General features: G+C 41.8%; 2 protein-coding genes and 1 long non-coding RNA gene across 3 annotated transcripts; 2 read left to right on the forward strand and 1 right to left on the reverse strand.

Moving 5' to 3' along the window:
* Positions 1 to 8,970: 8,970 nt before the first annotated feature.
* LOC141638517 (uncharacterized) lies at positions 8,971 to 9,728 on the forward strand. The gene is made up of 2 exons (XR_012542101.1): positions 8,971 to 9,023; positions 9,524 to 9,728. It is a non-coding gene; the product is annotated as an uncharacterized LOC141638517 (long non-coding RNA).
* Positions 9,729 to 12,013: 2,285 nt separating this feature from the next.
* On the forward strand, positions 12,014 to 14,496 carry LOC141638399 (beta-amylase 3, chloroplastic-like). Its single transcript, XM_074447810.1, has 4 exons — positions 12,014 to 12,718; positions 12,821 to 13,031; positions 13,141 to 13,251; positions 13,653 to 14,496. The coding sequence occupies exons 1-4, from the start codon at positions 12,192 to 12,194 to the stop codon at positions 14,439 to 14,441; spliced, it is 1,638 nt and encodes a 545-aa protein (XP_074303911.1). The 5' UTR covers positions 12,014 to 12,191; the 3' UTR covers positions 14,442 to 14,496.
* A 1,224-nt stretch (positions 14,497 to 15,720) lies between these two features.
* Positions 15,721 to 19,937, reverse strand: LOC141638252 (putative serine/threonine-protein kinase PBL19). The gene is made up of 4 exons (XM_074447659.1): positions 19,180 to 19,937; positions 17,952 to 18,212; positions 17,182 to 17,304; positions 15,721 to 16,452 (listed from the first exon to the last, which is right to left on the reverse strand). The coding sequence occupies exons 1-4, from the start codon at positions 19,528 to 19,530 to the stop codon at positions 16,051 to 16,053; spliced, it is 1,137 nt and encodes a 378-aa protein (XP_074303760.1). The 5' UTR covers positions 19,531 to 19,937; the 3' UTR covers positions 15,721 to 16,050.
* Positions 19,938 to 21,902: the final 1,965 nt, after the last annotated feature.

Genomic DNA, 21,902 nt, shown 5'->3' on the forward strand with positions numbered 1-21,902 from the left:
GTTAATACTCGTTGGTAAATTTAATGATTGATTAAATTATTTACTCGGATGAAAGTGGTTAGTGGGTTATTTACATGTGATTAAGGGTCATAAAGCGATAAAACACGGATAAGACGAAATTAAGACGGATTATTACATGAATGAATGATTGATTAGTGACATAGGTGAATGAAATAAACTAAACAAGATGAATTAATGACAAATTAATGACGAATAACATAATAGACAGATGGAAATATATCAAAGATCGAATTCCAGAAACTCAATGTGAACAAATCGAATTCCTACAACCCGGATTGAATTTAATGACGAAAACCCGCAAATATGAGATTATAAAGGATTTAAGTCGGATTTATGATGAATAAAACGTGTTAAAGATGAACAATAATATACATGTGAAACTAATATGCTATTATGTCAAAGAATTAACAAGAAACAAACGAAAACAAATAAAAGACGAACGAATTTCAGAGAACGAAGGAAGAAGAAAGGAAGCGAGAAGCTGGCGACCTCACGAAGAGGCGCAGTGCATGCGCTCCTTCAAGAGGCGCGCGGCGATTCTTTGCGTCCTTTCTCGACGGTTTGTCTTCTGAAAATCCGTAAAAAGGGTTTTAAACAAGGCTTTAGAAATCGGTTTTAATTGGTATTTTCGACATAAACCTTACATTAGTGATACAAAAAGTAAATACAATAATAAAAGAGAGATTTACACCCTTAGACTTACATGTTTGACGAAACGAGAAGGACTAAGATATCGATTAGTGATGCTCGACGCGAATGTAAAGAAAGTGCCCTCGTAAGAGGAAAACGATTAGATTAATTTAGTTGATTGATTGTGGAGTTGGTCAAATTGGTCGGTCATGCAAACGAGGCTGGTACTCAGAAGGATCCGAGCTTACGTGGTCGAATGTTCAAGCACGTAGGCGCCAAAAAGTAAGAACAAAGGTCTATAATGCAAAGGGAGAAGAGAAGGGCGGACACTCGCGTGAGAAATATGAGGAACGAAGGCTCCTATTTATACTAATCACGTGAAGGAATTAGGGTTTCGGAGAGTCTTTGGAAGTGAATCTCGGAAAGATATGAAAAAGATACCAAAATTACGCAGAAAAGGACCTGGGAAGAGGCGCAGCAGCCACTGCGTCTCTTGGAAGAGGCGCAGCACCTGCTGCGTCTGTTCCCAAGTGATTTCCTCCTGCGGAAGAAAGATTTCCGTGTTTAAGTTATGGTAGGACGGAATAATTTGGTTTTCCTTAATATTTTATTTGAATATTACGGAAAATTGTTTACCAAAGGATAAAGATTGTGAAATATTTGTAAAATATGGAATAGAAATATCCGGAACATTCTGGAATATTCTGACTTGGGATTTAACGGTTATCAGAAAATGAAGACGGTTTTAGGCCCGGACTCCAAATGTACTCTAATTACTGTCAAAACGACCGTATCGGCACGTAGATGACAACTAAGAGGTAGACATTAATATTTGAGCAATCACTTGACGATAAACTTACGAACTGTCACAAATCGTTCCGCGTAGCAAACATGCGGGCCCAATCATCACTGGGTGGTTTGCGAGAGGTGCAGAAATGAGGTATCTACAGAGCCCCCACTTTGACTGGGGCTTGGACAAGGCGAAAGTCAAAGTATAGCCATCAGGTCAATCGAAGATTACAACCTGACGACTATGGCGACGAGAGGCGGCTCAAGGGGTCTGAGCCAAGGACCTATCGTCGGGAACATTTTAGAGTCTGTCGACTATCGGGGAGGGTCGTTTAAAGTCCATTAGACTATGTAAGGAGGCTCGCCAGCCATAAGAAGAAACCATACCTGAAACTTCTTCTCGAGATGCTTCCGGAGGTGCATAGGAGCTATTGAGCTAAGGTCAAGCGTGGGAGCTAAATAAGGTGAGTAGCAGGACACAAGCGGGAACTGCCGAGAGAAGACTGCTTGGGTAGTCTTCGAGAAATAATTGCGAATAGCAGGACACAGGCGGGAACTGCTGAGAGAAGACTGCTTGGGTAGTCTTCGAGAAATAATTGCGAGTAGCAAGACACATGCGGGAACTGCTGAGAGGAGATTGCTTGGGTAGTCTTCGAGAAATAATTGCGAGTAGCAGGACACAGGCGGGAACTGCTGAGAGGAAACAATGTTGATCTCCATGTCATGAGAGGAAAAGTATATCCGCTTACTCTCGTTAGGGAACATGATCGGGAATTAATCTCCATGTCGTGAGAGGAAAAGTATATCCGCTTACTCTCGTTATAACGAAGGCGTGTCGAAACACCTGTGAAGGAATAAATGCTCGTTGCGACAAGCAAAGGTCTTGGAAGCAATAAATAACGTGCAACAGTCTGCTGTTGGCTTGGAAAATGCGGGCCGGAACGAAAGAAAATCGTCAAACGGACCAAAAGGATAAAATAGCATCGGGGAAGAGGCGCACCAAAGATGGGCCCACAAATAACGAACTCATAACGAATTTTTGAAAATTCGTATGGAGGGAACACAAGGAAGAGGCACAGCAAGAGCTGCGTCTCTTGGAAGAGCGCGCGCTTTCTTGCGTCTATTCCCCAAAGTGTATTTCCTGCGTAAAAACGCGATAATCAGAAGGGGTTGTGTTCATTATTTCGAAACATAAATTCACACATTTCTCTCTCAAATCTTCGCCATTTCCGCCAAGGTTTGATCCAAAAGCTTGCTTTAATCATGACTAATCGAGGTATGTGTCTCATTCTTGCATTAATCATCGGTATTTGTCCAATTTTGGATCGAAAAAATTAGGGTTTATGACCCAATTGATCGAAAATTTGGGGCTTTTCCCCCAAATGCATTTGCCTTGTCAAATTGACATTATAAATGGATAATTGGTAATATAAGGAACATAACCATGTATTTGTCTCGAATTTTCGTTGAGTTTTGAGCCTTTGAGTGAAATTTGAGACGGTTTCACAGCTAAACCGTAAATTGCTTTGAAAATAGCCTTAGAATTGCCCATTTGCGATGAAACTTGATATTTGGGATCCTTGGATGATGGTTAAACTTCCTACCATCTCGGAATTTTGGTTTGCGACAGCTTTTTCAGGACACTTTTCTAGGGCATAATCGCCGTTATAACGAAATGCTGCCGAAATTTCGACTCGAACCCAATACTAGGCTTCAAATTAGGCTTGACTTGACCCAAATTACCACATGAGTGATCGAGTTGGTGAGAATACGGCCAAAGATGGCGAGAAAAAAGCGATTTCAGGGCTTCCGAAGGCTCGAAAATCCCTTAACCAAGGCTTGTCGTCACGTGACGCGGCCTAAATTTGCTTTAATGTTGCAGGTGACGAGGCTTCTACTTCTAGGAGGACTCCCATGGAGATAGACGTTGATGCCATCGAGGAGGCTTTAGAGCAGGCCTTCACCGCCGCGGTGATGGCTGCTGGGGACGAGGTCCATGAGGAGGAGGCTGTCGAGGAGGAGGAGGCCCCGAGACGGGCCAACGTTGGACGAGGAGGTCGTCAGCTGAGAAGAGATCCTGCGTGGGTGAGACACGGGAGAGCGAGCACTTCTTTGTGGGTGAAGAGGGTCACTGTCCTAGGATGGTGAAGAGTTTGGTAAATAGGAATTCACTACTCATCACCCATCTTCTTTCATTCATTTGTTCATATCTCTCCCCATTTTCATTCAAAACTAAAGATAACTTTTGTTTCAAATCATAATAGGAGGCCGGGAACATCAGGTCGTTCTCGGGCTACACGACAGCGATGGAGTGCTACGAGCGGCTGTCGGCGGAGGAGCGCGCCATGATCGAGCGCGGAGCGTTCGGTTCTTTGGTACAGGCCTGGAGGGGTATCGCGAAGAGGAAGCTGCGGGCTAACCTTAGCCTGGTCCGCGCTTTCCTGGACCGATTCTGGGATACGACTTCCACGTTTCACATGCCTTTTGGTGAGGTGGGAGTCAATACGGAGGACTACGGCATGATTTACGGCTGCCGTGTGGGATCGAGGGCGTGGAGTGGCGGAGGCGCCATGAGGGTGGACTCGGCCGAGGCTAGGGGGTTGATCGGCTGGAACTTGTCGCCGAGGGCTGTCCGATCGGGTTTGGTGCCCGGCTCTACGTTCAAGACTACTTTGCGGGAAAGATCCGGCGAGTGACGATTGACGGGAGGGAGACGGCTCCTCCTCCTGTCTGGTGAGCGGAGGGCTCGTTTCGCTCTGGTGGTTTCGTCTTCGATTTACCTCGGAGACAAGGGCGAGAGGGCTGTCGACGAAACTTCTTCCCTTCCTTTCGACTGAGCTCCCTAGGGCGTTGGGGACCGGGTCCTTCTTGGTTTTGCGGTCCTCATCCGCTTCATGAGGGCCATGGTTCGTCCGGAGTTGATGGAGAAGGGACTTCTCCTGGCGCTGTCGGACTGGACTCTTGTTGGGGGTATGAACCTTCATTTAGATCAAAATCAATTCCTTTCCTTACCAAATTACGAAAGATCGTCATTGACTATCTTGCCTCGCAAGCGTGGGTGTACTCCTACTTCCCGGGCCTCGCGCCCAAGAGGACGGAGCGGCTGGAGAAGGCCTATCCGTGGTGAGGATTGGGTGATGTGCGGGGACGAAGAGCAAGCGTTCTTCTCACGGTGTCTGGCGGGACGTGAATGCTCTTGACTAGACAACATAAGCATCTCACTTATATTCATTTGCTTCTATATTGCTTTTAAATTGATCATAAGAATGATTCCTTTGTTTATCTTGTCCCAGTGGGTGCCCGAGGCCTTGGGCGAGTACGTTGGAGTGCCTCTTTTGTGGGCGAGGTCCTTCGACCTAGGAGCTCGAGCCATTGCTTTGTTGAGGACGTCGATGGGTCTGTGTGGTACTTGGGCGAGCGCTTGGCTCGTCGGTGCTCTCGGGACGTGTTGACGGTTCCCATCGACCCTCCTAGGACGATGTTTAGGGAGCCTTCGAGGCGAGTGGGAGGCGGACTTGGGCGGCGCTAGTGGTGACGCCCTCCTTCTTCTGGCGAGGACTACTCGGCGTTCTCTCGGGAGGTCGGCGTCGGCGGTAGTGGTGAGCATTTTTGCCCTTTCTCTTTACTTGATTTTTGAGAACTATGATGAAAGATCATCGGTTAATGAGAAACATTTGGTTTTCCAGGAGGTTGAGGCGGCGGGCATCGAGCCCCCAGTACCCCAGGACCCTCGAGTATCCGACGCGGCCAGGGAGGAGGACGACGATCTCCGAGCTGCGTGACTTTGACGTGGTTGTGACGGATCTTGGCACTCGGACGACGGGCAAGATCATCGATTCGGAGGGTGAGCCTCTAATTTTGTGTGATTTTTGTGTAAGAACACATTTGATTGAGTTTGTTCAATTATTGAGAACTTCTTTTTGAAAATGCAGGTCGTGCCATCTCGGTTCGTGGCGTTATGGAGGGTGGCCAACCGGCTGCGAGCTACTGCCGTCGAGGCACTTATCGGCGGTCGAGGCCGTCAGGTATGAACCTTGTGACTGTTCTATTTTTGAATTTTGATTTTCCAATTTTTCTTGAAACGATTGACATGAGCCAATTTTGTTGTTTACAGGTGACCATGGCTGGAGCGAGAGTTGACCCAGTCTCGGGAGGAGACAGCTCGCTTGTTGAGGGAGCTTGAGGTTCGAGACGCCAAGATTGCTGCTCTTGCGGCAAGGGTTGCAGAGCTGAAGGGCGACCAGCAGTAGTTTTGTGCAGTTTTTGTTTGTTTGTTGGCCGTATTTTGCACATTTGTACATTTGGACCTTTATTTTGAACATGTTAGACTTTGTTCGGGGCTCGAGCCCCCAGTTTGTTGTACATTTCCCTTTTTAGTTGTATATACGATGACCTGAGTGCCTTTGCTGCTGGGTTGCGTTGCTTGTGCCTGCAGGTTAGCTTTGAACAGGTTTAGTAGATGACGGTTTATGCCGTCATGCCGCCGAAATTTATATAGAAATCACGCAAAACATACATTTGTATATACATATGGCTTTAATTTGCGCAAAACGAAAGACTCAAAAAAATGCAAAAATTTTGCCGGAAATGACCGGACGGTAGGGAGGGTTATCCCCTAAAAAAAGAAAAAACAGAAATCTATAAGTTAGAAGAAATGAAATAAATGAAATAAATGTAAATCGAAATGAGAATTATTTCCTAAAATGAATTAAGAAAATGAAAATTATTTCCTAAAATGAAAATGTACAAGTGTGGTAAAAAAATGTCACAAATCGTTCCGCGTAGCAAACATGCGGCCCAATCATCACCGGGTGGTTTGCGAGAGGTGCAGAAATGAGGTATCTACAACCTTAAAGGAACGCTTGACCACAGCTCCTATCCTAGCTTTGCCAGAGGGATGTGAGAACTTTGAGGTATATACCGATGCATCAAATAATGGTCTTGGTTGTGTTTTGATGCAGGCAGGGAAAGTCATCGCTTATGCTTCGAGGTAGCTGAAGCCATATGAGGAGAACTACCCTACTCATGATCTGGAGCTGGGTGCAGTTGTTTTCGCTCTCAAGATTTGGAGGCACTATCTTTATGGAGCAACCTTTAAGGTGTTTTCTGATCATAAGAGCTTAAAGTATATCTACACTCAAAAGGAGCTTAACATGCGACAGAGATGGTGGATGGAGCTTATCGGAGACTATGACATGGAGATCATCTACCACGAGGGTAAGGTTAATGTTGTTGCAGATGCTCTGAGTAGGAAGAGCGTTCATTCGCTATGTACAACCATGTCCTTGTTAAAGCTGAGGGATGAGATGTCTAGGATGGGGATCTTTATGATAAGGAAGGGAGATACCATCGGGGATTTGACGATCGAGCCAGAGTTGTATGAGAACATCAAGAGGAAGCATGAGCTTGATCCTAAGATTCAAGAGTGGAAGTCAAGAGTCGAGAGTGGGACGGTTTCCAGGTTTTCTATCCATACAGATGGGAGTGTTTGTTTTGATGGGAGATGGTGTGTTCCTGAGGATGCAGAGTTGAGGAGAGTGATCTTGACGGAGGCTCACTGTACTCCTTATTCAGCTCACCCGGGTGGTGACAAGCTTTACAAAGATCTTAAGAAGACTTTCTGGTGGCCAAACATGAAGAAATATGTAGCTGAGTTTGTGGCCAGATGTTTGACATGTCAAAGGGTCAAGGATGAACAAAGGAGACCACAAGGTAAGATACAATCTTTGGAAGTACCTGAGTGGAAATGGGAGTCGGTCTCTATGGACTTCATTGTGGAGTTGCCTAGGTCACAACAAGGTAACAACATGATCTGGGTAATTGTTGATCGGTTAACCAAGTCAGCTCACTTTGTTCCTATGAAAGATACTTGGTCTAAGATGCAGCTGGCACTGGGTTACAGGAGGCATGTGGTTCGATTACATGGTATACCTAAAGATATCGTTTCTGATCGTGATGCGAGGTTCATATCCAAGTTTTGGCAAGAACTGCAGGAGTTGATGGGTACAACCTTGAAGATGAGTACAGCCTTTCATCCAGCAACTGATGGTCAGACGGAACGAACCATCAAGACTTTAGAGGACATGTTGAGGGCATGCCTTATGGAGTTTGAGGGCAGCTGGGAAGACAGGCTTGATTTGATCGAGTTTTCATACAACAACAGTTATCATACGAGCATCGGGATGGCACCTTTTGAGGCTTTGTATGGCTGGAAGTGCCGAATTCCAGTTTGTTGGGATGATAGTTCTGAGACAGTGGTTTTAGGGCCACAGCTGGTACAGGATATGGTTGAGCAAGTCCAGTTAATTCGGCAAAAGATGAGAGCAGCTCAAGATCGTCAGAAGAGCTATGCCGATTTACACCGCAGGGACATTGAGTTCGCAATAGGTGACAAGGTCCTTTTGAAAGTGTCACCTATGCGAAGTGTGATGAGATTTGGGAAGAGAGGTAAGCTAAGCCAAAAGTTCATAGGTCCTTATGAGATTTTGGACCGTATAGGCGAGGTAGCCTACAGATTAGCTTTGCCACCAACTTTGGATAGAGTCCACAATGTTTTCCATGTTTCTCAGCTTCGGAAATATGTGAGTGATCCATCGCATATCCTTGAGATGGAGAACATCGAGCTTGATGAATCCTTGTCCTACGCCGAGATTCCTAAAGAGATTCTTGATCGCAAGGTTCGTAAGACAAGAAATGGTGAGACTGTCTTACTCAAGGTCCTTTGGTCTAAATCATAATGTGGAAGAGGCCACATGGGAACCCGAGGAAGCCATACGAGAACGTTTTCCTAGTCTTTTTGATCAGGTATGTTTGGTTACGGGGACGTAACCGTTTTTTTTAGGGGGGTAGGAGATGGTCGCGGTTGTGTTTTGTCTTATTTTGAGTCAGATTAGTGAGTTTTGTGGTGTCTTGTGTGGTTCTTTGGCGTTGGTAAATGTTTGTTAGTGTAGTCTTTTGCGTTGTGTAGTGTCTTGTTTTGGGGTGGAGTGTGAACTTCGGGACGAAGTTCTTTTTAAGGGGGGAAGAATGTAATACTACGTATTTTTCTTAAGTGACTACTCGACCGAGTAGAGCCTACTCGGCCGAGTAGTGCTGTTGGTATGGGGTGTTTCGGTTCTGCCGAGGAATACTCGGCCGAGTATAGTGGATACTCGACCGAGTAGAGGATACTCGGCCGAGTATACACTTTACTCGACCGAGTATCCGGTCTGGCGAAGCGTATATTGACGGTTTGATTAGGGAATGTTTAAGGTTATTTTATATCCCGCGTCAGTTTCTAAAACCTCATTTCAAACTTCATCATTTCTACTTTTACCCTAATCACTCCCTAATCACTTCCTAATCATCCCATAGCATCGTTGTGTGTGTAGTCTTCGTGGTTCGTGCATATAATCCCTCATTCTACTGTTGGTAAGTTCTATCTCTATGTTATTATTCTTTGGGGTTATTGTATACATATATGGAATTGGGAATATGGGGGATTGTGCAATGTGTAATTGTGTTATGTGATTATTGTATAGGAGAAGAATTCGTAGAAGAGCCTTTCTGATTGTCCGAGTTTCATTCTACTGTTGATTGCTAAGGTAGGGTTTCCCTACTCAGTTTACTGTTCATTGTTAAGACATGTTGTTTTGTAAATATTGTTATCTGCTGATCATCGGAGTATGAGGGTTGTGGTGACGGTGTTGATGTGGGGATGTTGTGACGGTTGTGATGTTGTGTGATTGTGATTGTGGTGGAGTCGCTTGCGGGAGTGGCTTCACACCCTAGTTCGCCCTCCGTGGAACCCGCCACGGGAGGGGATGTGCACATTAAGGGACAGGGATTGTTAGTCGCTCGTTGATGAGCTGGACTAGGTGGGAGCGGTTGCGGTCACCCACTGGCGGCGAGGATTACCTGTTGCGATGGGTAATCAGCGGGGGCTACACACTTTGGTGTGTAGTCGGTTACTATGTGAGATCGGGAGATTGGAGTTGGAGGATGATCGGTGGGTATCTCGTCTGTTTGTCTTATATTGTTTGAGTAATACTGACCCCGTTATTGTTGTGGAATCTGCGGTGATCCATTCGGGGATGGTGAGCAGGCTTGACAGGTATTGCTAGTGGTGAGCTTGGGGCAGTCATGGGAGCGTTGTCATCACCAGTCATAGCATCATCGTTCGAGTCTTAGTTTTGATTTTATTAGTTGTCAGACATTGGAGTTGTATTTGTTGAATTAGTTTTTGGATTTTGGTTGATGTAAACTTTAACCCTTTATGGCATTTAATAAATGTGCTCAGTTCAGACGCTTTTGATATGTACTAACCTCGGGAAACCTAGATGGTAACACACTTTCATGGTAGGGTGGTCCTGGTAAGGCACCTTGGTATGAGGGGGTGTTACACCACCCTTCCCCCAACCTCGACCCCCACGCCTTCGACCCCCTCGCCCATCGCCGACCACCCTAGCTCCGCACGTCGTCAACTCCAATCTTGTGTCTACAGAGGATCGTCGTCGACCACAAACGTCGTTGCTCCAATCGCCTTCTTTCTTCTCCATCGCCGACAACATTCCCCTTACTCCGCCGTCGTTGACCTTGCTTCTCCGTCGCCAATCGATTGATGGGGCGACTGGTGAGTGCAAACATTTGGAGGTAGGGGATGAGGGTGGTGAATGGTGATCCATCGGGGTAATTAAATTTAGGGATTTCTTTTTAGGGTTTTGATTTCTCTCACTTGGTATTGGTTTGGGTGAAAAATGAAAGGGGCAGATTTGGAAAAATTTGTAAAAATGTGTGGGATTTTGTAAAGGTGTGTGCGTAATTTAGCACGTACTCAATCCTATTAAGGCCATTCTTTACGGCTTTTTAAGTGAATGAATGAACTAAATGAAGCCCAGGCTGAATGGAGTGAATCGAATCGAAATCAATGAATCGAAGCCAAGAAGTGAATCGAATCGAACTAAATGAATGGAGAGCCGGATTTGGTGAATCAATGAATAATTTGAGAAAGAATCGAATGAATGAATAAAGTGAATTGAGTGAATGAATGAAATAATCATATTAATATTAATAATATTAGTAATAATAATATTAGTAATAATAATATTTAATATTATTGTTATTATCAACTATAATAATACTAATATTCATAGTATAATATTATTTATACTAATACTAAAATTTTTAAGAAAAAAATTATAATATTATATATGAATAATCATAAATTATAATAATGAAAAAATAGTAATTTTTGCCTAATAATATTCTTAATAACAATAATAAATAATAATGTCAATATGAATAATGATATTAGTAAAAATAGTTGTTTCGAATAAAAACACTCAAGTAAGAGTTGCTCGAATCCGGGTCGGGTCAACGCGCTCCTCTCAGACGAAGGCACCTCGAACCTATGCTTGCTCTCTCCGGATGGATCTTTTACGCGTAACTAATAAGGCCTCGAAGGGTTCGCAATAGGTCCTTCTCTGATGCCTTAGGGTAATGGTGGATAGTTGAGACGTTGCTTGAAGCTAAGGTTTCCGTGCCCTCTCATAGTAGCTCGAGTAGTCTTACTTCTAGAGAGAGGAAGTTGTTGGTGAGAAGTATTTTACCATTGATTGGTCAATAATGGGGTATTTATAGGCTTCTATGTGTACCTCAAATGATGGCTTGGAAAGCATGGTTACCATATTCGCTATGAATACGCCTTACCGATTCGCGATTCGCTTATAGAAAATGTGTTATATGTATTTTCAGTAATCAATTTGATAGAATTCGCTTTTAACGATTCGTGATTCGTAGGGTATCAAGCGAATCCGTAACCATGTTTGCAAGCGTGTTGACTTGTATGACCCTGTATTGGCTAGTGGGCCAAGTCGGTTGAGCGTACCCCATCAATAATATTAATAATAAATGTTATTAATTTTAATAATAATACCAATAATAATTATAATAACAACAACAACAACAATAATAATAATATTAACATTAATAACATTATTATTCACAACAACAACAACATTAATAACATTATTATTCATTTTAATAATAATATTCATAATAATAATAGTAATTTTAATAAATAAATTATTAATAACATTATTATTAACAATATTATTAAATATAATAATAATAATAATAAAGAATAATATTAAAAAAATAGTACTATTGATAACAAAATTAATAATAACTATTAATTTTAAGATGAAAAAATTTGAAATGAAATTTGAACTTAATGGAAATTGAATCATCGAATCAGGCCCGATGGGTGAAATTTGAATTGAATGAATGAAGTTTCGAATCGAATCGAATGAACTAAATGGAATGAATCGAACTAAACTAAGTTTGAATCAACTAAAAATGAAATTTAAAAATAAGTCAGAAAGAACAGGACCTAAGACTTACTATCTAATAAGAGCAAATGACAATGTAAAAAAGGAGTTGACAAGATAACATTTTTTTGAGTCCAACACGAGGATTACTCATGTGAACAAGTTGTAGGGCTATGTCTAGTCAGCCTAACGTGGCTCTCAACATTTCAGATCCAACGAGTGATTATTTGGGTAAGACGTTGATCCGCGTTCATAGAATATAGAATACGCCTCCCCCTTTGAAATCGTAAGGCTGACTTATCTTGATTTACTTGCACTTTTTCTTCCTTTATTTCTAAGGTTTCCATTACCTTATAAATAAGGCATCCTATCCTTTATTCTTCGCCTCATTGTTACTCCATTTTACATTCTCATATCCACAACCACAACAACAACAACAAAAAAATGGCGATATCGATACGCTCTTATAATTCTTTGGCGACCCTTAAAATCGTCAAAACCCTTAAATCTTTTCAAGAATTCTCTAATCCAATATGTTTTACACGAATCAGACCATGTCATGTTCGTGCAATGAATATAACAAATGCAGCACATTTCAGCCCTGATAGAAGTCCAATAATCCTGGATGAAAAAATTAAGGAAAAACGGGAGACATTCCACGAGTTGATAGCCCACCACGCAAGTGAGACAAGAGTGCCAGTTTACGTGATGTTGCCATTAGACACGGTGTCAATGTCCCATGGTTTAAACAAACCACGGGCAATGAACGCTAGTCTAATGGCATTAAAAAGTGCGGGGGTTGAAGGAGTCATGGTAGATGTCTGGTGGGGTTTGGTCGAGAAAGACGGACCTCTAAATTATAACTGGGGCGGCTATGATGAGCTCGTAAATATGGTCCAACGACACGGTTTAAAGCTCCAGGTAGTCATGTCTTTCCACCAGTGTGGAGGAAATGTAGGAGACTCTTGCAGGTAACATATATATTCTACCTATATTTACCTTTTATATTCTTTGTGAGAAGTATTTTAATCAAAGGTAAACATAGACGCTCTTAATTAAATTTTAAATTGCAGCATTCCTCTTCCGGCATGGGTACTAGAAGAAATGAGGAAGAACCCTGAGATTGTTTACACAGACAAATCAGGCAGAAGAAATCCAGAGTACATTTCATTAGGCTGTGATTCACTGCCTGTGCTCCGTGGAAGAACACCCATTCAAGTCTACTCTGACTTTATGAGAAACTTCCGTCATCATTTCAGAGACTTTCTTGGTGGAGTCATTGTGGTAACTAACTACACCTATTTCCCTATACTCTCAATTACTCATACAACAATTCTGACTCAAGGGTTCCTGCAATTCAATAAGTAATAATCAATTTCAAATCATAATGCAGGAAATTCAAGTAGGTATGGGACCATGTGGGGAATTGAGGTATCCATCTTACCCAGAAAGCAATGGGACTTGGAGATTTCCAGGAATCGGAGAATTCCAGTGCTATGACAAGGTAAAATCAATCTCATACTCCCTCCGTCCCAAATCACCAATCATTTGTTTACCTTTGATTAAAATTATAAAATACCCCTCACATATAATCGGTAAACAAATGAATGAGACTGAGTATCTCTTAAGATATACTCCCTCCGTCCCGGTCATTTGTTGTCCTTTGGTTTTGGCACAAAGACCAAGGAAAGAGGAGAGGGCCAATAGCTAAATGACAAGTGGAACAAATTGAGTGTGAAGGATCAAATTTCTCATCAAGTTCATTCTTAAAATAGAAAGGACAACAAATGACTGAGACACCCAAAAATGGAAAAGGACAACAAATGACCGGGACGGAGGGAGTAACTAAAAAGGCATGCTGCTCCTATTATCTGTCTTCTCTTACACATTTTCATTCAAAAACAGTACATGAAAGCATCACTGCAAGCAGCAGCTGAAGCATATGGACAGAAAAAATGGGGAGGAGGTGGCCCACATGATTCAGGCAACTACAATCAATATCCGGAAGAAACTGGGTTTTTCCGTAAAGACGGAACATGGAATACAGAATATGGACAGTTCTTCCTAGAGTGGTACAGTGGGAAACTACTTGAACACGGTGACACCATTCTCGGAGCTGCAAACCGGGTATTTCAGGGAACTGGAGTAAAACTATCTGGTAAAGTAGCGGGAATTCACTGGCATTACAATACTAGATCACATGCAGCTGAGTTAACAGCCGGTTATAATAACTCGAGAAATAAGGATGGATACTTGCCAATAGCAAGAATGTTTGCTAAACACGGGGTTGTGTTTAATTTTACGTGTATGGAAATGAAAGATGGCGAGCAGCCAGGGAATGCAAACAGCTCACCAGAAAAGCTAGTTCAGCAGGTAAAAATGGCAACACAAACAGCTGGAATAGAACTTGCAGGAGAAAATGCCTTAGAGAGATACGATGCTGGTGCATTTGGACAGGTTTTAGCAACCAGCAAATCTCACTCAGGAAGCGGGTTGTCAGCGTTTACATATTTACGGATGAATAAAAAGTTGTTCGAAGCTGAGAACTGGCGGCAATTGGTAGAGTTTGTCAAAAGTATGTCAGAAGGTGGACGGAATGAGAGATTGTCGGTCAGTGACCTGAGCACGACGGATCTTTATGTAGGATTCATCACACAGAAGAGTAGTCACAAGGTTAAAGAGTCTGTTATGTAAAATGTTGTAGAGTTACAACTGTATTATTGTATATAATGCGAAAACTTTTAGACAAGTAAATACTCCGAAACAGTTGCTCCCTATAAATAATTAAAGAGTAAATAGAAGATGGGGCAGCATATAGATAGCCTGATTATTAGTAGGAGACTGGACGGCTGGACCTATATTAGGGCTGACCACCGTTCAGGGTTGGCTACCACATCGACTCTAGATTAGAGTTATCTAACTATCTGTATTTTATATTTCTATCAATGATGTTACCATATTAGTATTCTTCCTTGGAAGCAATCTATAAACACGATTTAAAAAATTCTTCTTACATACAATGTCGTCCGCTGAATGAATCAGATACAATGCAGCAAAACAGTGTAAAAGTGTTCAATTCCTAAAACTGAAACTGAAACAGGTGTATAGTCGAAATAAGATAGATTAAGAAGTACTGGACGAGCAATTGGCCGATGCATTTCTGAATGCAGTTTGTATTATCAGTCATCCGAAAACATACTCTATTTTCTTCTTCAATTGAATATGCCTAAGTAACTTTGCTAACAATGTAATCCGTAACTTTATTCATCTTTCAAGGCTGCACAAGATTACAGGACTTGGTCTCCAAAGCAGAAGAAACCTGCCCTCAAAAATGACTAGTAACGGTCCATATTAGACCAGGAGAATATTGATGGTGACAAGCTTGTTTAAGGTGTAGGTACAGTGGCACAATCAAATTGACTTTGAACTTTGAATGGCCATACAACTCTTTTCAATAGGGTAAATGCTGCCACATATTGACAAATACCGAGAGAACTAGAATCGCAGGTATGAGACGACCATCTCAATTAAAAGCTTAAGCTGATGATTAAGCCCAATCGTTGGTTTTGTACGTTAATAGCAACTAGTTGAGAATTGTGTCGGGAATTGTACATAGTATCAATTATCAAACTCCAAAGTTTAAGAATAATGTAGTATTAATAATAATAAATATTAAGAATAATATTAATAAAACCATTGAGTTTAAGATGACTAGCTGAAATGAGCCAACTTAACGGAGCTGGGCTGAACTGAATGTAGCTGAGGCGTTGAGCTGAACTGTATGGAGCTCAACCGAATTGGATGAAGCTGAAATTAAGCTAGAAAGAACCGGGCCTAATTTGGTCAATTTGGTGTCGGATGGAAATGGAAATTTGAGTGGCAAACATAACAAGAAAATAGTCTCAAAGCAGAAACTGCATGAAAATCTCAAGGGAAAAGCTGCTGGCTAGCATGCATGGACCATCTAGGAAACTGCTGCAAAACCCTGATTTATTTTCATTTATTTGATGATAAATTATGCATACACTAATATACAGATCCAGAAATGAAGCAGTTAAGCCATTACAATGCTCTAACACTATAAAAACTTACAATAAAAGAATCCTACATCTCATTACAGATCACACTCATATTCTTCATATGCTTCATTCACTCTTCAGTAACTGGCGTACTAATCCGCTAGATTGCTCTATCTTGATGAAACAATTATCAAATAACCATATTAACGGAAGATTTGTACCAAAAACCCTGTAGAAATGACAACATGATTTAATCATTTGGTTTTTTTTTTTGCTGACAGTTACTACTTCCTTGTTCCACTTGATTGCCCCTTTTCGGAGGAGCTGGTCTCAGATACCAGAATAGCCTCTTTCAACACTTGTATTATCTCACTCATATTAGGTCGATCTTCAGCTTCCTTGGATAAACATTGATCAGCTAACTTGGCTATTTTACGAGCTATGCTAAGGGGGTATTGGTTACGGAGTCTGAAGTCCATTATCATGTAAAACATCTTATTATCAGCTGGGTACTGTTTAACCCAATCTAACAACTTCTGCTCTGAAGTAGGCCGGTTTCTCTCTATAGCCCGTCTTCCTGTTAGAATCTCATACAATACCACTCCGAAACTGTAAATGTCGCTCTTATTCTTGAGATGGCCTGTTTTAACATACTCTGGGGCTGCGTATCCATATGTTCCCACAGGCTGAAAGTTCAGGAGTATACCAGGTTAACAATTCATTCATTATGGTGTTTTTCAGTACATCGAGTAATCAAAGGACGCAAAAATAGTTTTAATTTGGTCATTACTCATGTACTCGGACAGTCAATTAATTCAGGGAGACAAGTTACGACATTGTTCAGTAAAGAAACAAATGGCCTTGACAGGAAGAAAGTACACCCTGTGTCTTATCCATTTGTTTTATGTTTGATTCTGGGAGTTCATCTAAGTGTGGTAGGGGACTAGGAATATTAATAATGGGTAGATTAGTGTAATAATGGAGAGTCCATCTGTCACATGGTTAGTCATAAACAAATAGGCAAGACATAGGGAGTGTAATTTACGCACTTGTCTATGTTATTCGTCAAAAGTATCGGACATGGCTATTAAATAAAAGACCCTCATGTTATTTGCTTATGAAGTAGGCAAGTGCAATGCCCGATCACACGAACACGAGTATAAGACACGTGTGTGTACCCGACGTAATATGTAGAGTCAAAGTAACATAGTTTATTATGCACATAACACAGTCCGGGTCTAGGGGGAAAAAAGGTTGTCAACAAGAATCATATGCTTCAAGTCATTACTGGAATATTTGGGATAAGCAAGAGTGTTACTGCCAGCCAGTTAAGAAGGTGACCCATATGTGACTGATTCGGTAAGAAACAATCAAAATGTTGCCTTGATCTTAGGCATGTCAATAACAAGACTCACCATAGTTGATACATGTGTATTATCTCCGGTAGGCCCTTCTCTGGCCATCCCAAAATCTGATAATTTGGCTTTCATGTTCTCATCCAACAACACATTTGAGGATTTGAAATCTCGAAAGATAACCTGACCAGAAAAAAAAAAGTAAGAGTTTAAATTCACTGATACAAAAAAAAATGCATAAGCTGTGTTTGAGCTTTGAAATCTCGAAAGATCATCTGACCTCATTTGACCAGTATTATAGTAAAGCGTGTAGCCGTGCAGTATATAAAGACCAACTGCGACTTAGTCATATTAATTCCACATTACCCGAAATATCTTATCAACTTAGATTTTGAAACTTGAACAATGTGTAGGTACGATTAATCCATAATTTTACGATGTTCAAACAATGAATAGCATTAGTACGTATATCAGTTGAACAAAATGAAGTCGCATCAAAACACACTGTTGTGGACTGATGCCGTAATGGTCTATGGTCTATTTTTCAAACACACGGACATAATCATCTAAATACACTTCCTTTAATGATGTAGATCATTTTATTCTTTCTGTATAAATGGGGCGCCAATGGCATTTTTGATACCTACGTCATGAGTACCATCTCATATTGATACCAACTAAACTACTTAACATACTGAAATTTCTGTATCACATTCAAAGTATTTTATCAGCTACAAGTTTACAACTTACTTAAATTTACAGGTTTCGAAGGTAAAGAAACTGTTGGTCAAGAGACAAATTTAGCTGAACCAGTAAAGAAGAGAGCCAACCTGAACTTCCATTCCCTCATGCAGATACGCCAATCCTTCAGCTGCCTCAAGCATTATCCTCAGCCTCATTATCCAAGGTAAAGGAGGCAACTTTTGGCCAAATAAATGATTTTCCAAGCTTTTATTAGGCATGTACTCATACACCAGTAGTCTCTGGATTCCCCTTTCTCCATCTATGGCACAGTATCCCAGAAGCTTTACTAACCTTGGATTATCGACAACGCCAAGAAACTGAACTTCTGCAAGAAATTCTTTGTGGCCCTACAATAGAAATTCCAGAACATACTAGAAGTTAATGCTATAGCAAGGCTCAAAACAAGAAAAGGAAGCCAACAGGGTGAGGTTAAATTTTTTGATTTTTTAAGTTACTCGATTGCGCACGCGCATACACAGACACAAATATTTTACCACTCCATCCATATGTTTTAACTCCCTAACATCTAATCCTAACGCTGGCACTGCCCATTAGGTGAGAAAATTGCCTGCTGAGAGCGCCAAAGAAGCATATGTTTTGGTTTCAGTTACTAGGAGTACATCTTAAACCTATCACTCGAAGAGTATCAGAAATAAAGGAAACAATGCTCAAGATCTTGCTCCAGAATTTATGTACATCAAATATGACAATCATAAAATTTATAGATTTCCAAATTAGATCTTGAAACTTGTTGACACATTTAATCTTCTGTCTCAGTTTTGGTTAAAACCAGTAGTGGAGCTAGGGAGGCTAGCAGGGGCAGACGGGCGATCATCCCCCCTAACCATGGAAAATTTCCGATTTTTAGTTTAAATGTTTTTCTTATTTTTCTTATTATTAATCTTATTCCATCAATTATCCGCCCCCATGAAAATTTTCGCCCCTCTCTAACGACAAATCATAGCTCCGCCACTGGTTACAGCCAGTAAATCATTGCTTCAGAACACCAAGTAAATCTTGTCTTGAATGCAACAAAAGAGTATCCAATGTGAAACAACTAGAAAAAGGAGCTGCTAAAGTCCACAATACTATTGGATATCAGGAAATTAAAAACAGCAAAACAAAACTCAGTCAAGATTTGAAAAAAAATCCAATGATCTGAATATTCAAGTAGTACATTTTATTTTACAAAATTAAGAACATCAGTAAATAAACAAATTCTCATGTGAGACGGTCTCTCAATAATATTAATATATGAGACGGTTTCTCAGGAAACTTTTAATAATTTAGAAAGAAGGTAGAGGAAACAAATACCTGCATACCATACTTGTTAAGCTTCTTAATAGCAACAACAATAGGATTACCCTTGCCATTTGCAGGCTTAATTGTACCTTTATAAACACTTCCAAAACCACCTTCACCAATCTTTAACAACCTGTTAAAATCATTTGTAGCTTCTCTGAGTTCTGAGTAAGTAAAAACCCTTAAATTATGCTTCTTTTCTCTATATAATTCTGGTATACTTTTTGAAGATGATGCTGAATTTGCTGATTTTGAAACCCTATTTTCAGAAACATTTCCTGTTGTTTGTTTCCTTAATTCTGGTGCTGAATTTGCTTTTCTTTCCTTTCTTTTACTCTTATTAAATCCACCAAAACACCCCATTTCTTAACAAAAGAACACGATTTCCACACAAATTTCGACAACCCAGATGCCAAAAACAGGATTTTTTTCAAAATTTGGCAACTTTGACAATTAAAATAAGAAATATAATTGTGGGCACTTGAAGGAAAGAAAGAAGAAGCATCTGTAATGAAAAGAAAGGTCAAAAAAATGTCAGAGCTTTTAAGGTTTAGGTGATGTTGGTCCTAATTTTGTTTAAATGGGAAACAACTTATATATGAATAATAAACAAATCATAAAACATGTCTGAAAGAGAGAAAGACTGAAATGAAGCTGAAAATTCAACAGGAAAGCATTTAGGAAACTATAAAGAAATACGGTGTAGTTGAAAGAGAGGCGTGTAGGCAACGTGAATGAAAATACATGACCGTCAGTCAGTCCGTCACTATGAAGGCCGATTTAAATAACGGTGTTGCTTTTTCACGTACGGACTTTACTTTGTCTCATACATTTTTTTCATAATATTTCCATACTATACCCTTTCCTACATCTAAACAAATTAGGTTTTATAAATACCTTTTACTCTAAAATTAAGTCTAATTGTTCTAAAAACTTGAACAATGATTACAATTTTTCAAATTCTTCAATTAGTTATGTAGTTATTTTTGATGGGGCATATTCTGCACCGCTGACCAAGTCAACACACTGAGCAAGGTCAAAGATATCCACAGCAAGTCAACGACTTAGATAGCCTGGCCGATGCATCCCATCGGCTCACACTGGTCTCGGCGTGACAAACTCACCGGACACACATCCGCGTACTCATATCCAAGACCCCGGCGGCGAGTCAACATTGTCCGCCGGCCGCCATAGTCCTCGGCCGAGGGGTAGATCGCTCTTTCCACCGCTAGCCACTTGGCCACTTGGCACTACGTGACAAAAGTGAAAGTTTATAAATACTCCTCAACCTTCATCGAGGAAAGGATCCCATAATTATAACCTAAATACACTATTCATCCTGTAATATCTCCCTTATCTCTCTACAATATATACCTAGCCAAGTTACACGCCTTGATCCTTTAAGTTTATCGACTTGAGCGTCGGAGTGAGTACGCTTGGCACACAGTCAAGCCCTCAGTTCGTTCATTGTTGCAGGGGAGGCCGCGAGGGACGATAGAAGCAAGAAGGATTCAGCTCAAGACATTATTCTACAAGCCACGGGTGGTAACTAATCACTGCTCTGGAATTATACCCGGAACAATTGGCGCCGTCTGTGGGAAAGACACTAGAAGCTAGTCACATTCATTCCCAAACAAAAACAAAACTCAAAATAGAAACCCACCCGAAAAGCTAAGAAAATGTCGAAACAACAAGAGGTATTCGTGACGGACGAAACCGAATTTTACCACGATGATGTCGTCCACAAATCTGGGGTCGAGCAACCCTCCACCGGCGGGGTAACTCAACCAGAATTCGGGATGCCAATGATACCCGACGCGCCAGTGCCAGCCAACCAGGTCACCATCATGGGGCATGTGGTTGACGTAGAAAAGCTAAAAATGCTCTTGGACCTAATCAGCAACACGCCCGCTCACACTGTCACACCGACAAGAGCGGCGGAAACCGTCCAGGATAACAGGGCCCAAAACGTGACTCCGAGAAATCTGAACGGAGCACTAGGAGAAGTTGACCCAGTCAAGACGCCGGGGGAGCCCAAAGTGGGCGCGGTAGACCTAAGTCCTTCCCGCACTCGCGGAAGGACAGCGTCCCCGCCACACGAACGAGGCATACCCCAAAGGAGCCAGAGGAGTCCGACTCAGCAGAGTTGGAGAAGGAGTCATAGTCGAAGAAGGAGCCCTCCCTGCGAGGGAGAAGCCAAGATAGGGATGCGAGGAGCCGATCGCCACGTGTCATTCAACACGTGGTCAGGCAACCCCTCAACGCCTACGTCCTAGAAGTCCCGGTGCCACCCAAGCTCAAGTTGCCACCGATTTCATACAAAGGAGATGGTGATCCTTCCGACCACGCTGAGGCTTTCGAGTCTTACATGTCGATATGGGAGCAGCCCGATGAGGTCTGGTGCCGAGTCTTCCCAACAACTTTGCATGGGATGGCTCAGAGCTGGTACAAAGGGCTTCCCGACGGCTCGGTGTACTACTTCGCCGACCTAAGGAACGCCTTTCTAGCCCAGTACTCTTGCAATAAGAGAAGGGTCGTGGAGACGTCAGACCTCCTAACTATCAAACAGGAGGGAGACGAGTCTCTGCGGAACTATGTGAAAAGGTTCGACGGAAAGGTCCAGCAGATTCGAGAAATCAATCCCGAACCGGGCGGCCTTCGTGACGATGAAAGGCCTCCCGAAGGGAGATTTAAAAATGAGCTCATCAAGTGCGGAGGCCTAGGTTTGGACGCCG

Source organism: Silene latifolia, unplaced genomic scaffold, assembly GCF_048544455.1.
Source record: "Silene latifolia isolate original U9 population unplaced genomic scaffold, ASM4854445v1 scaffold_20.1, whole genome shotgun sequence".
In the NCBI taxonomy this organism is placed as follows: domain Eukaryota; kingdom Viridiplantae; phylum Streptophyta; class Magnoliopsida; order Caryophyllales; family Caryophyllaceae; genus Silene; species Silene latifolia.

Excerpts from the sequence above, each read along its gene's own strand:
- LOC141638399 (XM_074447810.1), top strand. The coding sequence starts at position 12,192 with ATGGCGATATCGATACGCTCTTATAATTCTTTGGCGACCCTTAAAATC. Across the intron at positions 12,719-12,820 it reads AATGTAGGAGACTCTTGCAG|CATTCCTCTTCCGGCATGGG; the intron begins GTAACATATATA and ends TTTAAATTGCAG. Across the intron at positions 13,032-13,140 it reads TTCTTGGTGGAGTCATTGTG|GAAATTCAAGTAGGTATGGG; the intron begins GTAACTAACTAC and ends ATCATAATGCAG.
- LOC141638252 (XM_074447659.1), bottom strand. The coding sequence starts at position 19,530 with ATGGGGTGTTTTGGTGGATTTAATAAGAGTAAAAGAAAGGAAAGAAAA. Across the intron at positions 17,305-17,951 it reads ATGAGGGAATGGAAGTTCAG|GTTATCTTTCGAGATTTCAA; the intron begins GTTGGCTCTCTT and ends TTTTCTGGTCAG. Across the intron at positions 16,453-17,181 it reads ATACACATGTATCAACTATG|CCTGTGGGAACATATGGATA; the intron begins GTGAGTCTTGTT and ends CTGAACTTTCAG.